We start from the raw sequence: 17866 nt of genomic DNA on the forward strand, positions 1-17866 counted from the left end.
GTGTGTACACTGTATGTTGTTTCCATTATCTTGTGTGATATTTTGTAACTGAAATCTCTGAAATTGACATTGCTTTTTAGGATAAAAGGTAAAGGTTTATCGTATGCATTTAGACTGAGATTGAGGACATATTTTGCTTTATACGAGATATGCTATCATGGTGAGTTATTTATGATTTGCAATATTACTGGTAGAGATGTTGGTTTCAAAAATTTAAATTGGATAAAGGCTTTTGGTTTCTTAAAAAGTCAAAACTAAAAGTCTTTGTTGTTTGTAAAGCAATACAAGATAGCCTAATGGACAGATTGGAAAGTTTGTTGTTGTTGGATTATAAATCACCCGCGCTACAAAATGAAATAATTGCCCTTATACGCACAATTAATTTTTATCCGCCACACATTTAGCAAACTTTCCAGTCTGGCCTGTAGGCTAGGATGTTTTATTTTTGATTAAAGGTGATAAGTTTTGAAAAACAACCCATGCTTATTGGCAACACATACTGCTGTACTGACATTTTGATGTGACCAAACTTGTTTTCGGTAATAGCCATTGTCATTGAGGCATGATGGTTTTATTGGCATTTAAAATTATATTTGATTTCTTGACAGTCAAACCAGATTGCAGAGCCCAATGTGGTCATAGTGGAAAGTGTGACCTATGCACAAGATTCATTAATGATCACACCAAATATTTTACTCATCATACCGATTTATAATTATCAATAAACAAACAATTAAGGTTTCAGTGCAAGCCATCATACCAAAGTTTGCGTGTTTGCAAATATGATTTCTTGTTGAAAACTGCTGTATTGTCCAGTCAAGCCGACTCTTGACGAATCTCATGCATGCAGGTGCCACAGTTTCCACTACGGCTGTAGAGTGCAACCGAGATTTTTTTGCCATAATTGTGCCGTAGGCCAGTGGTTCCCAACCTTTTTAGGCTCACAGAAAACAATTTTCTAGTTGTGCCATTAAGAAATGTACTTACTTAGTTGCTACACATTAAAAAATCAACATAACATAAGCAACAAAGAAACTTTACTCTGAGTTTGAATGTTACTTTGAAAATCTATTTTGACAAACACAAAAGAAACTGTATTGACAATTTATTTCAAACTCAGTATGAAATTTGTGCTTGGTTTCTTGTGCAAATACCCCCTTTTATATCTGGACTCACTTTCAATAAAACTACCCTCATTTCTTCCTCGAATATAAGTAGCCTTTCTCTTTTCTGTTTTGATATTCGTTAAAACTGAAAATTCAATCTCGCATAAGTATAATGTGGAAAACTGTAGTAAAATCATCAATGCCTTTTCTCCAAGGTAAGGAAATTCATTTTGAAGAAAGATGACCTTGTTTACTTTTAAAGTGTCTGGTCAACTTGCTTGGGACCATGGCTTCATTTGATAATTTTGCATTTCAGATTAGACAACTTGAAATAGGTTGCGTTTCTTCACCACACCAAGTAAAGCGTATATTTAAAGAACTGTTGCAATAAAGACGAGTTTTCGTTGCTTTCTTTTCGCTTCCAGTTGCAGCTGTCATTACCTCGCTCTGATTGACATCTATTGATCTTTCTCTTGTTATAAACTTCTCTATCATAAATTATATGAAACTAATGATCTGAAACTTACCACACTGCTCCTCTCCTAATAAAACACAATGGGAAACATCCTTTACAAACGCAGTATTCACTTTACACTTGTTCACTGGACTGAATAAGAACTGATCATCAGCAGAATTATACAGATAATGTATGTTATGTCAAAAAACCACAATAATCGAAATGTGCTACATAAGAAATCATGAGTTGTGCATTGAAACAGCATACGGTATGACAAAAAATGTCCCTGTGATGTAACAAAAACAATTTTCCATAAAGATTACATCAGCAACAATAATCCTACTTATAACTACATGAAAATGTTAGAGATAAAAATGAATAATAGGAATAGCTTGCGGCACCCTTGTGTATCGCAAACGGCACCCCAGGGTGTCGCGGCATTCTGGTTGGGAACCACTGCCGCAGGCTATCGCACACCGATAGGCAAAAACAACATGCCCGTTTTTCAGTGAGAAAAGAGCAATCTTAAACAGGAGACATTATTGTTTCTTCCTCCTTTTCTAATACGAAAAGCCACGCCTTACCTACAACATTTGACATCGTGACTGGCGCCCGTGAGTGCACACTGACACCCGGACTGCATTCTTTGACCTTTATTGACAAGATGGATGGATGGGCAAAAGATCTAAGAGCGCACTTCAAGTGTGCACTTACATGCTGCTAGGTGCTGGTTTTCATTTTTTAGCAAGCCTCTGTCTGCTAAAAAAGCTTGCTATAAATAATGTGAAAATGCAAAAAAAACTGTGTCCACAATTGACTAAATGCATACAAAATTCAGCTTAGTGCACATAACTGTGCTCATTCCTGCACCTGAAGTGCGCTACTGAATATTACTATTCATTTCATATTCACTACCGCATTTCATTGTGTTCAACTGTGCAAACCAGCACCGGCTAATTCCCTGCACACCGGAATTTTTCTTCAGCACTTGCACGATCTCTGCGAAAACTTCCATACTTTGCAGTCCAGCTGTCAAACACACTTGAAGTAGTGTTTCTGCGACTCGATTTTCAGTATATATTTTAAATTAGTTCATCTAGATCAGTGGTCCCCAATGTAAGGACTGTGGGCCCTAACCCTTGGGGTTCGTGAAGCAGTTTGAGGTGATCCGCAGAAGAAAGACTGTTTAGTCTTTGACTCTATGCTATATGTTTTTTATTTATGCTACTTTTATTATTTTAGTTATTTATTTGCATTGTAGTCAGGCCTCGTTAATGCAGACTACTTTGTTTCATTGAAAAATGTAGGTTTAGCGAAGTATCCGAATAGCGAATTTGTAAGAATAATATAGTAAAACCCTTTCTAGAGTGCTACAAACAAAAGTAGGACTCGCCTTAATCAAAACTTAAATGGGAATACATAAAATTGACGATTTAGTGAAACTGATGTCAACTTAAAGAAACGAAACACTCCCATTTGCACATCGCACAATTAATTCCAACATTTCCTGTAAAAATAACAAGATTGATTCCCAAATATAAACGGCAATGGAAGGAGAGAACAGTGACATAAATTACACGTTTGATGCATGCGATTGACCTCATGTAAAAAGGCTTATTATGGCGTAAACACTCAATTTAATGACAAACTGTACTGCAGAATTGTGTAACACTTGTTGCAATCCGAGCATTTTCAGACTGCTAAGTTTCCGGATTAAAGAGGTAAAATGTATGGGAAGCGATTCGTTGCTGACAATTTTATGTCGGATAGCGGTGATTCCGGTTTTACCGAGTTCGAATTGTCGAAGTCTGATTGTACTTGCAACATTTATGTGCTTGTAAATAAGAAAATAAAAAAGGCAATTTTCAAGTTGTTAATCGTTTAGTTTGTCAGTGCTAATAATCATCAAGAAAATTGCAAAGGATCCATCATGCAAAATTTTTTGAAAAGTTTGGGAACCACATACTAATGCAAGATTTCAATGTGTTCTTAAGAACATCCCTAATTAGAATTGGTGCATTAGAATTGATTTTGTCTGACATCAATCGTCGCCTTTCTAATATGAAATTTAAAACACGTACATTATTGTTATTATTTCTATAGCTTCGAAGACAAGCTCGTGAAAGAAGAGAATACATCTATAGGAAATCAATCGAAGATAAACACCGAAGTATACAAGAAAGAAAAAGGAGACTTAAGATAGCCTTAGATGGTAAAACAGTAAAATATTTACATAAGCTTCCAATGTCTTAATTTTTGTAGACTACTTTAGTTACTGCTCGCTTGTTTCACAGCAAACAAGCCAATTCCCACTGAGGTCCGCAAAGATGCACTTGATCTGCAGAACAGTCTCGAGTATGACGATGCTGGCGGAGATGGGGTTAAAAATCAGATTGATGATGAGTATAAATGGGTTGGGGTGGAGGATCCCAAGATCATGATAACTACATCTCGAGATCCAAGCTCAAAGTTAAAACAATTTGCCAAGGTATTTTTATGAGTTTTAAATATTTTTTCTTAATAAAACAAAGTCAAAGAAAAGTCAAGTTTCAACTTCAATCACCCATATTTTAATCTAACTTTCGTCTACAAATTGCAAAAATGTTAAAGGGGTTTTTATGTTGTTACTAGGAAGTGAAGTTATTATTTCCTAACTCACAACGATTGAATCGTGGTAATCATGAAATGAAAGCTTTAATTACCGCGTGTAGGGCAAATGACGTCACAGATTTTATAATGCTTCATGAGCACAGAGGGAATCCAGGTATGTGTGTTTTCTTACATTGTATCTACCACTATTATAGCTAACTGTTAAATATATGCATCGTATTATTTATTTTCAGACTTGTAAGCTTATTATAGAGTAGATGTTGCAATCCTTTGTTTCACTTGGTTTATAGATGGAATTATTATCTCTCACCTACCATATGGGCCCACAGCCTACTTTAATCTTTCTGGATGTGTCATGCGACATGATATTCCAAATGTTGGGACAATGTCAGAAGCATTTCCTCATTTAATATTTCATAACTTTTCTTCAAAACTTGGTGAAAGGGTGGGTGATACAACTGCTAAATGTGGTTTGCTATGGTTCCAGCAACTATCACACATTCACGTTTAATAAATGTGTTTGTGAAAAATTGCCTTACCGTTGCATGAAGCAAAATAACTAAAACTATCGCTGATTGGATAGCCTAATAGAATAACGCTGTCCTGTCTATATACTTCGGGCTTAAGGCAGATGCTGTTACCTACATTTGCTTCACAGTATATTTATAGTCATTAACATTCTATACCCTGAGCATGAAATAGACCTTAATTTATGGAATTACATCTTAGGTTAAGACGATCCTCCAGGCTTTGTTCCCCGTACCGAAAGAGGATTCGAAAAGGGTGGTAACATTTGCGAATCAGGACGATTATATTTCTTTTCGTCACCATGTCTACTCCAATCCTACCCACAAAAACATAGAATTGAAGGAGGTTGGCCCAAGGTTTCAAATGCGCTGTAAGTTACAGTTTGACGGTGTAACCAGCATTTTAGAAATTGCAAATGTTTCTTCACAAATGCGTGAACGTTTCACCGGAATTTCAAGGAATTTCACCGGCAACGAGCTTAGTTGTTGTCTCATACTTTACATCAATTTTTCTTCTACTTTCCAGTGTATGAAATAAAACTTGGTACAATCGACGAAGCGGATTCAGCCGACAGCGAGTGGAGATTGCATTCTTTCATGAACACTGCCAAAAAACGACGCTATCTTTGATTGATGTTGTGCTTGTTTCACTCATCGCCCACTTTTTGCCCTTCCCTACATAGAGATCGACGCCATTCCTTACCGGTAACTTCGTGCCTTCCACAACTGAGATTTGGCTACTTCAAAATGATACCGCTGGGTACAAAACTCGAGATGACGGAAAATTACTTCTATGATTTTCTACGCTTCATTTCAACAAAATTTCATGACGTTAAAGTGAAACTATGCAGGGCATCAATATCGTGCTTATTGTGTTTGGTCGTTTATGTATGCCGCGTTGTTTACATACACTGAGAACTTTTCCTATTATACGTTCACTAATGGCCACTTACATTGCTGTTGAAATTCGACGCACTACGCGATCGATATTTGGTCTTTGACGCCAGAGAGTGAGAAGTTTACGTGAAACTACAGTAATAACAAGAAACTGTAAGTGGAAAAGTTTGGCATGCAGCAGGTTGTTTAGGGACCTGTCGTCTCGATTTTCAGAGTTAAGGTAGTTGTTGATTTTTAAGCAGCTATGAGATACTGAAAGACAAAAGTCCAGAATGTATCTGAACTACTTCTGATTTGTTCAAAAAAAACCTTGTGTTATCAGTCGGCCATCATCATGCTTCGTTCCCAGGAATACAGTAGTTTTTTGTCAAAAATTCCTTCGTCTTTTCTGTTTTGATTCGTTTGTTTTTTCAAACGCTGTAGGCTACTGTATCTACACACCAATGTTTGCCTACGGTTTTATACGTTATGTTAGTTATGAAAGAGCTTATTGAAAACAAGCGCTATTCAATGGTTACCTATATTACAAACAATTTCATTTATATGCCACAGAGCGCATAGTTAGTAAAAGAAGGCCGTTCGATAACGATAAAAAGTTTCCATAGCTACAGCAGCACAAAGTTTTTGTATAAGGCTTGAATGGATCAATTTTGTCGACATTCAACTTATGTGAAAATTCAAGGAATGTTTGAGGTACAATATTGTTCTCATTTCTGCAAATTGACAATATTTAAGCAGACTAGCAATCACTACCATATATGGCAGGGAAGGAGTAGTACTACATCTAAAAACTGGACATGGAAGCGTAGTACATGTTCGGTTTCCTTTCTCTTCCTTGCTCCGATCAAACACGTTTTCGAGTAACAGGATCGTTCAAATAAGTAAATGTGTTATCAGCGCATCTTGCTATGGATGTAAGACTGTGGCATTTTTCTTTCTGCCTAATAGCTGCTTAGTGTGGTTTTACCAAGTCAAGTGCTGTTGACTGCAGACATGCGGTTAGACCAAGGCATTTCTTTGATAAACCTACTTAGTAAGTGCAGGCTGTGTTAATACGAAGTGAATAGTCTAATAAGACGATAATAATTGTAAACGTTTATAGGTATCGGAAGTAAAGGTTTACCTGCTAGACCAATGATTTACCTTTTTAAACAATTTTGCATGACGGACCCCTTAATGATTCGCGGTTCCCTGTGTAGCACCGGCATGTAACAATATAAAAAGTTTATTTTTGTTTTCGTATTTAGCCTACAAACACAAAAATGCTGTAGGGAAGTATGTTATTGTAAAGACATAACTAAAAGTTAATTAAAAGATTGCAATAAAAAGAACTATGTGTGATAAGGTAAAATGAAAAAAATCATAGTAAAATGAACAAATCATTTTTACTTGAAGCAAATCTCATTTTGGGAACCATTGTACTATAAGCTACTATGCGCTGTTAAATTGAAAAAGATAACTTAGTAACTTAATATCTTAAAAAAGAATAATAGCAGCAGCTTAACAAGAAGAACAAAAAACAAGAAAACATTTTGCATGAAATGTGATTTTTATAGTCAACTTTAGTTTATAGCGTCGTGAAATATTTGTCGCTATATGTTATGATTACCTGTAACTAAGAAAAATTGCTGCCAAAGTGTTTGCAATGGAAGGAGCACAGAAAACCGAAGACAGCAATTTAAAAGACGAGAAAGCTGATGTAGATTTTGGAGAAGCATTCACGTCGAAAAATGAAAAAGATTTAAAAGAAAAAGAAAAGGCCGATTCCGATAGCGAACACGCTGCTGTTCAGGACTCGCTGGATGCTGAACACGAAAGTGATGAAAGAAATACGTCAGATGAAACAGAAAGAAATGACGCAAACGATGTCTTAAAGCCCCCCGATATGCCTTTGTTAGAAAATAGAGAAAGCGACCCGGATGGGCATTCCGAGCAAAATGAAATGATCGATGCAGATGAAAGAAGTAGCACCGCGACGTCCATGTCAGAGTTGATTGACGTAGGCCTACCTACTTCAGATGACATGCTACATGACACAATCAACGACACAGATGGAAATAACGGTAGGCATATAACTTAATTGTTATGGAAACGTGTCATGACTTTTTTTGGAGAAGATTTTACATTCATGCCGTGTAATAACTTCGTAAACTTTTACAGAAACAACATTTTTGGAACACTCGGAAGCAGCAAGTAAAATTTTGGAAACAGCTAGCAATCACGATCTCACTATCACAGCACAAGACGACATACTGGTAACGTAACATAAGTTAGTCTTATAAAAAGTTACAATATTTATAATGCCAGTGAGCTTATCAGAAACTGGCCCATAAGCAAATAAGTGTTAATGAGCTGGCCACATTATAAGGTCACCCGTCAGTAGTGCTGTTGGCATCAGACAGTGAAAATCTTAACCTTTTATCCCCGGCATTTGGAACCAAGTAGACCTATACGGGCCCAACACTTTACCTTTCTATAAGCCTATGAAGGATTCCAGTTATCTATACAGCCTATATTTATGTGGTGTGTTTAGGCATCCAAAGAAAATGATCCATTAACAGAAAGAATTGCTGAATTGAACGACGAACTAACGCAGGCCAAAAGCCACCTAGAAGAAATTCGAAAAGCTTTTCAGTCGTATGAAGACATTGATGAGCACTTTGATAGTCCCAAAGGACCCAAGCTGTTGTTTACTAAACTAAAGCAACATGAAACTGAAAATGTCAATCTTAAACAGAAAGTAAATGAACAAAATGATAAATTGAGAGCCGCAGAAGCAAGGGAAGAAGAGTTGCGGGCGGACATTAAGAAGTTAGCTGAACATGAACTTGAGATAACTAAAAGCCTAAAGATAAAAGAGAACGAAGTGGAAGAACTGCAAAATAAGGTTGATGAACTGAGGCCTTTGCTTGAATCCAGGCCAACTATGTCCCGAGAAGCTTCTAATGAAAATGGCATGATAAAACCAATAAGTCACATACAGTTGAGCACCGGCAGTCGTGCAAGTCCTTCTGTCCGATCAAATACACCACTCAGGCCCGACATGAAACGATCAAAGATTTGCATCTTGTTCTAGGCATGTTATTTTATATTGGCTGATGTCCGGTTTGTCCCAGAAAGCCTTTTTTTTCTTTTTGTTCTATATAATCTTTTTAAAATCCTTTTTGTTTAGTGTGGGCACGCGTATAGACAATATATATACAGTGGGACCTCGTTAATCCGGACCCCGAACAACCGGAATCCCCGCTATCCGACACAAAACTGCCGGGAACGGATTTCTTCCTATGCATTTCACCCCTTTAATCCGGAAACCCCGCTGTCCGACTCCGACACAAAAGTTTTGGAACAAATGTGCTAAATCAATCGCAATAAAATCCGATAAACCGGATTATTAACAGTTTAGCGAAAATGATTCACGATTGTCCTAATACACTATGTACGCTGGGTAGTTAGATGACGAAACAATAGCCGATTATCTACGCATAATAACGTTGCGGTCTTTATTGATTCAAAAGTACAGTACTGTACAGCATTGCGCTTTGTAAAAAATTTTAGCCGCACAGCTTTTTAGTCATACTATGAAATACTGTACAGTATTTTAGAAACGAAAAAATAAATTGTTCATCAACAGTAACAAACAACACTTCCGCGGTCGCAAAAAAATACGTACATTACATCGGTTGAGTGCGGCAATCTATTGAAGACATACTGCTGCAACTCAATCGTGCTATCAGCTTTTGATATCGCATTGCGCAATGATTAGAAACAGGTCAAAGAAAGTTCAAGACTGCTGGTCCCGCCGGAATGCTTCGCCATGCAAGAGCGGTTGTCATACCGTTCGTCACTTCTGGCTTAGAGCATTCGTCTTTAATACGGTGGTTCTGGGGTTCGACACTGGGTCGGATCATACAAAAAATATAATTTTATTTTAGTTGCTGTCCAGCCAGAAACTCGGTACTTAGAATTTCACTAGGGTGCGTACTGCGTTTTGAACACGGTGCTGCATTTGCATGGTTGATTGATTTTCTCCTTTCCGATAATCCGGAAACCCCGCTAAACCGACATTTTTTGACGAAACGAAGTGGTCCGGATTAACGAGGTCTCACTGTATATATGCGTGTTGAAGACTGTGAACCTTTATCAGTTAATAAGAATGAGCCTAATAGTATTGTCTGTAATTTATTTGCTTTTGTTAATGTGTTTTGTTTGAGTGGAATTTGAATCAGCAATGAACTTAAACCGGTTTGTTCTGTAGTTCTGTTGAATGTTTTTATAGGCGTACGTAATTAAACAAACGTTTTTGCAGTATTAGTGAAGCAAATGTTACACGATGAAAGTCTGTGCAAATTATTGGAGGGGACAGACATAAAAGTGCAAAAATAAAAATGTGATAAATAATAATCCAAACCGCATATAATACGAATTGCAAAACTTTGTCATTAGTTCTTTGTTGCTCCTGCAGACAATATAAATTAACTTAAACATGAAAATTGTTGGAAAATTTTAATTTTTCGCGATAGGCCTACTATCTCTCGTATCGAAGGATTATTTTTGTAGATGTAGGTTATTTATGCGTTCCCATCAGATCAAGTGCAAAAATATGCAATTGCATACAAAAAACTCAAATGTTGCTTATTGCGAGCATTTTTTTCACTACAAAAAGTAAGGTTATCAGTGTCAAAAATTGTCTGGCTAATCTGCGCCAGGTGAACAAAAGTTTTTTTCTGGTAAACTTACAACCGATTACCAACAGCTTATCTCTTACTAAGTCAGAGTCATAAGGTCATATCAACTTGGGTTTATCCCAAAAGCCATATATAGGTTAATTCACTATCTCGCTCAAACGCAAGAAACGCAATACAAAAATAAAAGTTTTTTATTTTCAGTTTAATTGAAAACCGGTATCATAACACTTACTTAAAAACAAGTCTCTCTACTAAGTTAATTCAAATTGAAAGCCTATACATAAAATCCTCACTCTATGAGGTATATGCAGCCTACGATGAAATAATTGCGTTTATAATGCCTTTTTCGTCTAAAAGCAATTCAGAGTTTATCTCGTTACACATTTTGAGTCTCTATGATGCATGCAAGTGATAAACCGAAAACCTCGTCAAAATTTTGTAACTGTAAGTTTTGTAACTTTTTTCGTTGCAATGCCATACTTCTCAGATCTGTCTTTGTACAAAAAGCTACTGCAATTGCGAATAAAAGTTAAAGTTAAATTTGATGACTAATTAATAAAATAGGACGATTTACATTAAAGAGAAATGTTAATGTTTACACTTGACATTGTTTAAACCAGGGCTTCTCAAACTTTTTAGGTCTGCGACCCCATTTTAGAAAAGAAATTTCTATGCGACCCCTTGAGAGGTAGCCTACACGTTAATGCTGTTAAAACAATAAACGTCCAATTACAAATCTCAAGTGGTATTTTTGTCTCTGGCAAAAGTGTACAAGTGTACACAATCCACCGAAGAACAGTAACTGTAGCCTGCAGTAACAAAAGAATCTCATATTGGAAACAGTAAAGCCAATAAAAAATAATCACAAAACCATTCAATTTATAAAAATTAAATTTTGTTTCGCGACCACGTTTTAGGGTCGCGACCCACAGTTTGAGAAGTCCCGGTTTAAACCATATTTTGTACTCTTGCAACCTACAGGCACTTTTTAAAATAATTAATTTACCGAGCCAATACAGCGGTATTTTTTAATATTTAATTGCTATTTTCTATCATATTGTAATCTGCCCTGACGAAGCTCACCCCCGTGGGCTTGCGAAATATTGGATTATTAAAACAAATTTAAGCACCAGAAGAGCCTTCTTTGTTATTAAATTATACCTAGTGGCAAACATTGTAGGCCTACTTTTTACGAGCCGATCTAAGTATATGACAGAGTTCTACGCAAAGATATTTTTGTAAGAAGTGCAATTTATTAATACCGAGTTGTGGTTAAGGTTCACTGCTTAGCGTGATTTCAACCTTAAAGCAGGTTAACAACTGTTCTAAAAAGTCATACAGAAAGAACGATTTTCTCCAGTAAACTTTTTTAAATGCCAAAAATTTATCTTCTTAAACTTCATATACCGGTGAAGTACGGAACCCAAAAATTGTGTTTATATGAAATAATGACTAATAAGATTGCGCAATGTCTTATCTTAGGGCATTTCAAAAGAACTTTTAAAACTTTTTTTTGGCTTGAAGATTTTCCCCGCAATTTAATACGTATATTAGCAAATAAAAAATTGCTAATTAGCAATTGTTAAATAGAAAAACTGCTTTTATCGACTTTTGCAATATTGTTAGACAATTTTCTAAGCGCATATCGATTTGTGAGTTTCAATATTCATCCGCCACAAAACGTGCGTATTTCCCGGCGTGTAAAGATTCGTCCTTTTTTTCAGGAGTCATGTCTAATTACGGAGGGTAAGGAATTTTGTTACTTATGTTTTGTAATTAAAAATGTTTTAGTGATTGTTTTTTTTGCGTGTCGTATATAAAAAGTATATCGATAAGCTTGAGGCAAATGGTTGGAATTAGGCTAGTAGTAGTAATGGATGAAGTTGAAAATTTGAAGTTGTTTAACCAGTTCACGTAGTCCGAACAAAAGTATTGGCTGTTATCCTATGAAAATGCCTTAGTTGTAAAATAATTTAAAATGGTAAAATTAAAAAGAAACTTAGTTTTCCAAAATATCAATTTGTGTTTCTGTCCTATCGTAAATTTTCGGTCATTGACTGAACATCAAATATTGTCATGCGGAAAGCGAAAAGTCTGAAAGTATGGTGCTAACCGTGTTATTGGGCTAGCATGCTAAAAAGGAATAATTCGCTCACAAACAATCCACGAGGAATAAAAGCGGCAAAGTCCTAGAACAGCTACACTTCAATGTTTTCAACGAAGGGTAATGGCATACACCAAAGCCTTAATATCTTGTTTTTTCATAAGTTGGCAGGAATGTTGATAAATATCAAGTGTGCCTGTGTCACACTTTTTTCTATCTAACTTAAGACGTTGGGTGATTAGGACGGCATAGCCTACACACCTAGAAAACCTTACGTTACCTTATTGTGTGAAAAAAACTGTATGATTAAATGAAAACAAAGACTAATAAAACAAAGCAAAGAACAAAGAGTAAAGTCAAAGAACATCACAGGGACACAAAAGCAAATACTTCTTGATATGTGCATAAATGGTTAAAATAAAACCCTAGTGTTGTAATCCAATTTTTGTGGCAAGGGTAAAAGAGGCATAATATAGGAGCGCTCAAATGTGCAATAAACATGCAAAATATAATTTTAATAATTTAAAACAGCCCACCCCAATTATCCCGTGAACAGATAACACATCTTTTATAGAAAATTCAGAGATATGCTGGAACTGCACAACCAGACTTGCACCTGGTTGTGCAGTTTAATACTGAGATAAAACTTAAAATAGTATTTATTTTAGTTAAAATTTTATAGTCATGGGCGGTTTTGTCCATGAGTACTTCCACTGAAGTAATTTCTAGTTCAAACTATTGTACTTAAGTAGGTTACAAAATGCTGTAGCAGAAAGTATTTAGTGTTTTAGTTTGAACATAACTTGCTGTAATTTTCACTTTGTATTATATATGCACGAAACGTTTTTATATAGCACACAACTTAATTTTAACTAACAATGCTCTAATGAAGGACAAAAGTATGTCTAAAACCAATTAGCTATATAACGGTACGCATTTAGTAACAATACTTTTGAACCAATTTACATGGTTACTTGAACCACCACTGGTCATGGGTAAAAAGTAAAGTGAAACCCTCACTGAAATAGTACTTTTTTTCTGTCACTTACGAAAGTTTGCATATATGCGACTGGTCTATCTGTATGAACTGATAATGTAATAATTTATCATTCTAATTTTGTTCACTGCCGTAATGCTTATTTTCGATAGGAAACACTATTTTTGAACTCACTTGCATATGTTCAAATAACACCAAACAATGACCACTGCGCTTATTTTTGAAAAAATCATATCAGTTACTCACTTAGCAAACTTTCCAGTCTGGCCATTCAAAAGTTTTCGTTGTGCACTAGGTACGTTTGCATTAAACACTTATAAATGTGTAGAATATATTTCCTGAAATGAAAGGTACTTTTCAAAGTCGTGTAACTGTCAAATAATAAATTTTCTGCATGCAAATTGCATCGTAATATATGTCAAACATGTTTCATCTGCAAAGGCTTTACGGCAAACAAAATTAGTTATCAAGGATTTTTGTGCTGAAAACCCTTTTCTGGCCAACATCAACGTATTTATTGGTAACCTCAGATTAATGAAGTTGGCTTATGCCTTGCATTTATTTTGAAAGCATGTTAATGTTGGTGTTTTAGTTATAGGAAGTTTCTGAAATATTGTGAACTTTTTTACAAAGTGCCAAACTCTGTTAGTTTTATGTTGCACTTTGTTGTGTTAAAAAAACTAAATGGTAACTTAAAGCAAACTAAAATGGTTTTAGCATTCTTACTTATCATTACACTGTAAAAACCAGTAATGATTTAGCCAGTTATGTATAGCTACACGGTCAAACTTAATGTTATTAGTTGTCTGTTCTGATGTTAGGCTAATAGTTTCGTTCCATCAAACACTGTTCAGACTGCTTTTGGTTGGTGGATGCTTTGTGTACAATTCCTAATTTTAAATTTTTAAGTATTCACTGTACAAACAAGTCTTGCGTAATGAAAGAAAACAGAACCTGACCTGTTATGTAGGAGTGTTAAAGCTTACTGTTATTTACAACAGTAATATTTTACAGAAACATCGGTTATCGCAGTAAAGGAGGTGATGGTACTGAAAGTTACCAGCCCTCGAAAAACGATGAAAGTGAAAGCTACTCGAAAGGTGCAGAGAGCCTCTATGACAGGGAACCGGAATCAAATGGAAAGACTTATGATGGCCCTCCCGGTATGGATGTTCAAGGAACAATTGAGGTTAGTTGCTTTGTTGGAGTTTGCATACTATTTCTTTCCTGTTTGACTTTGAAAGAACTGTTGTATTTGCTGGTGATTTTTTTGCAAGTCCTGAGTGAGTATCTGTATAAAAATGTCATTTTTATTCAACTCTTTTATCACATTTTAGGACAATTATAATGAAGTAATTGATTCTTTTGATGACATGGACCTGAAAGAAAACCTCCTAAGAGGAATCTATGCTTATGGTTTTGAAAAACCGTCAGCTATTCAGCAAAGAGCAATCAAGCCTTGTGTTAAAGGTAAAATTAAGCTACTACAAAGCAGTTGTTTATGGAGTGTTCTCTAAAAAGCACCATAGTTCAATGCCAAATATTTTATCAAATGATGAAAGACATTGGCATAATGAAACCGTGGATCGTCTAAGGGAACAAAATCAAATAGAGTATGGCATTGTGGGTGAGGTGCTGTGTTATGTAATTACAGTCACCTCAATGTGCTGTTCTACAATTTTACATCTGTCTTCCCAAAATACTCATGAAGTTTGATCCGTTGACTTCTGCTCTATGATAATATGTTGTGTGTATTAGGACGAGACGTTATTGCTCAGGCTCAGTCTGGGACTGGAAAGACTGCAACTTTCGCCGTTTCCATTCTACAGTGTATTGACACAACCTTGCCGTGTACACAAGCACTTGTTATTGCTCCCACCAGAGAACTTGCACAACAGGTTACTCCATTATTTTTTATGGAATTTACAGTGTATATCATTATTTCGGAAAGCGCAAATGATGTTGAAAAATCCAACTCTGAATACGAGTGTGTAGAATATTCAAATGAACCTCTGATGTGCTCACAGAATAATCCCAATCTGTAGAAAGTTCCACAGTAACCATGAAATGGTGTAATTTAAGTATCCTACAGTGTATGTTTAACTGCATTTCAAACAGATTCAGAAAGTCGTGCTGGCTCTTGGTGATTATGTTAATGTGCACTGCCATGCTTGCATTGGTGGAACTAGTGTTCGTACTGAAATTCAACTCTTCACGACCAACCCACCTCATGTTGTTGTTGGCACGCCAGGAAGAGTTTTTGACATGATCAATCGCAAATATCTCGGTAATAATAGATCATTAAAGTGTGGTTAAGTAACAAATTAACGATATACAGTTTTTTATATTGGCATTTTTTGCATATTATAGAATGATTTTAATGAATGTTACAGACACCAAGAATGTATCCATGTTTGTGCTGGATGAGGCTGATGAGATGTTATCCAGAGGTTTCAAAGACCAAATCTACGACATATTCAGGTATTGTTCTAACTAAATCTTTTTTAACTGTTGATATATGTCATGCCTTATAGAATTGCATAGCAGTCAAGTGTTAATAAACTTCTGCAGGACAATGCCGGCTAACATACAGGTTATCTTGCTTTCTGCCACAATGCCTGTTGAAGTGTTAGAAGTGACGAAAAAATTCATGCCAGAACCAGTTCGTATTTTGGTGAAAAAAGAAGAGCTTACTTTAGAGGGTATCAAACAGTTCTATGTCAATGTCGAGAAGGAAGAGTGGAAGCTGGACACTTTGTGTGACATCTACGAAACTCTAACAATCACTCAGGCTGTCATCTTTCTCAACACTCGTCGGAAAGTTGACTGGCTGAAACAGAAGTTGCAAGACAAAGATTTCACTGTGTCATCCCTGGTTAGTAGCATAAGTTCAGTTAAGTGTACTACTACCGCCGAATGCTAAAATTAGATGCTAATACTGGTGTTCTTTTTACAGCATGGTGACATGGATCAAGGAGAGAGAGATTTGATCATGCGTGAATTCAGGTCAGGATCTTCCAGGGTGTTACTCACCACTGACCTTCTGGCTCGAGGTATTGATGTTCAACAAGTGTCACTTGTTATTAACTATGATTTGCCGTCCAATCGTGAAAATTACATTCACAGGTATGTTTCTTGTCCATCATACGTGAGAGTTAAGGCTTGCTATTTTTCCTTGTTACAAAACTTAAATTAAACAGATAGGTCGTTTCAGATGTTTTCTAACCTTTCTTTTGGTCTGTTTTCAGAATTGGTCGAGGTGGTCGTTTTGGTCGTAAAGGTGTTGCGATCAACTTTGTAACTGCTGATGATAAGCGTGTCCTTAATGACATTGAAAACTTCTACAATACTGTTGTTGATGAAATGCCAATGAATGTTGCTGATCTGTTCTAGCTTATGTGAGTAAAACTTTTACACTTCTATTTTGACTTCATCAAATTTACCTTGTTGTAAATTTTGCAAAGGTTGAACGCCGTAAACAGCAGTGAGCCTCGCACTGCTGTTTTTTTTGTCTTCACCTGTGGAATTCCAGTAAAGCTAACTACTTGATAAAGAAAACGATTCTCTGAAAAGCTATTTATTTCAGCTGCAAATAAGATTGTCTGTTTCTATTGTAAAAATAGACCTCCTGAAAGCTTATACTGTATTGACGTGTTCATTTTGTTTAAATTTTGCTGCTGCACCACTAATCTGTGGTGTGAACTGTACGTGCATTTTTTCCCCTTTCACTCTTATACTTGTAACTGTTATGTAAGATTTGCATAGATTTAGTAGAAAATAAGGCAGCCGTTTCCCCTCTGTCCGCGCGGCAGTAGGCGGACTTGCCCAGTGAAGTCCGCCCACTGCTTTATTTTTATTCGGGTTTACATTTACTTCATTAAAAATGTGTTCTACACTCTTATTTTGTTGGCTTATGTTTGCATTTTGGCGCATATGTATGTTATCATCAACTCACTGCTTTGTTTCTGCGAAAATGTTTATTGTGGCGATCCAAATATTACATTTCATTGGCCTGTACCGTACTCGTCTCTGCATTGTTAATAATAAGGGACCTTTTAAATACAAAATTAAAAGAAACTTTTGCTTCTTGGATGTGATATATGTAGTAAAATTTTCTTTTGCGCTTCTTGGTGTATATGTACTTCTGTGGCTTTTGATCAAGTATTTGATTTTGATAAAATGGCGTTCTTGCCTTTTTGCTGTGAACGCGTTTTCAAATTTCTCTTCTCTTGTTCGATTGCTGTTTGTGTTTTAGGAAATGCTTTCTTTACATTTTTGCGATGTATGTTCTCATATTGAAAGTTATTTATAAGAGGGCATTGGATAATGGGACGGTTATTAATAAACAAACTACAAGCATTCTGGTTGCACTGAAGCTGTTTTGTTCGCCGCCTATACAAAGACGTAGAAACAGGTAAATGGTGCTAGCCATTGCTTTTTTATGAACTTTTATTATGGCACAATGATGTCTAACAATCCAACT

The 17866-nt window shown here is 36.0% G+C and overlaps 3 protein-coding genes across 3 annotated transcripts; all 3 read left to right on the forward strand.

Annotated features, from left to right (window-relative positions):
* LOC143450400 (U3 small nucleolar ribonucleoprotein IMP4-like) lies at positions 1–5648 on the forward strand. The gene is made up of 7 exons (XM_076950925.1): positions 1–160; positions 3667–3775; positions 3858–4051; positions 4195–4327; positions 4464–4618; positions 4903–5071; positions 5227–5648. The coding sequence occupies exons 1-7, from the start codon at positions 158–160 to the stop codon at positions 5328–5330; spliced, it is 867 nt and encodes a 288-aa protein (XP_076807040.1). The 5' UTR covers positions 1–157; the 3' UTR covers positions 5331–5648.
* Positions 5649–6397: 749 nt separating this feature from the next.
* LOC143450700 (uncharacterized) lies at positions 6398–9905 on the forward strand. Its single transcript, XM_076951353.1, has 3 exons — positions 6398–7660; positions 7758–7852; positions 8131–9905. The coding sequence occupies exons 1-3, from the start codon at positions 7243–7245 to the stop codon at positions 8671–8673; spliced, it is 1056 nt and encodes a 351-aa protein (XP_076807468.1). The 5' UTR covers positions 6398–7242; the 3' UTR covers positions 8674–9905.
* A 1966-nt stretch (positions 9906–11871) lies between these two features.
* On the forward strand, positions 11872–17744 carry LOC143448960 (eukaryotic initiation factor 4A-I-like). Its single transcript, XM_076948933.1, has 10 exons — positions 11872–12028; positions 14398–14572; positions 14721–14853; positions 15142–15281; positions 15502–15670; positions 15777–15864; positions 15955–16258; positions 16340–16509; positions 16632–16781; positions 16848–17744. Exons 1-9 carry the CDS (start codon positions 12012–12014, stop codon positions 16774–16776), a joined length of 1341 nt encoding a protein of 446 aa, XP_076805048.1. The 5' UTR covers positions 11872–12011; the 3' UTR covers positions 16777–16781; positions 16848–17744.
* Positions 17745–17866: the final 122 nt, after the last annotated feature.

This window comes from Clavelina lepadiformis, chromosome 3 (genome assembly GCF_947623445.1).
Source record: "Clavelina lepadiformis chromosome 3, kaClaLepa1.1, whole genome shotgun sequence".
NCBI lineage: Eukaryota > Metazoa > Chordata > Ascidiacea > Aplousobranchia > Clavelinidae > Clavelina > Clavelina lepadiformis.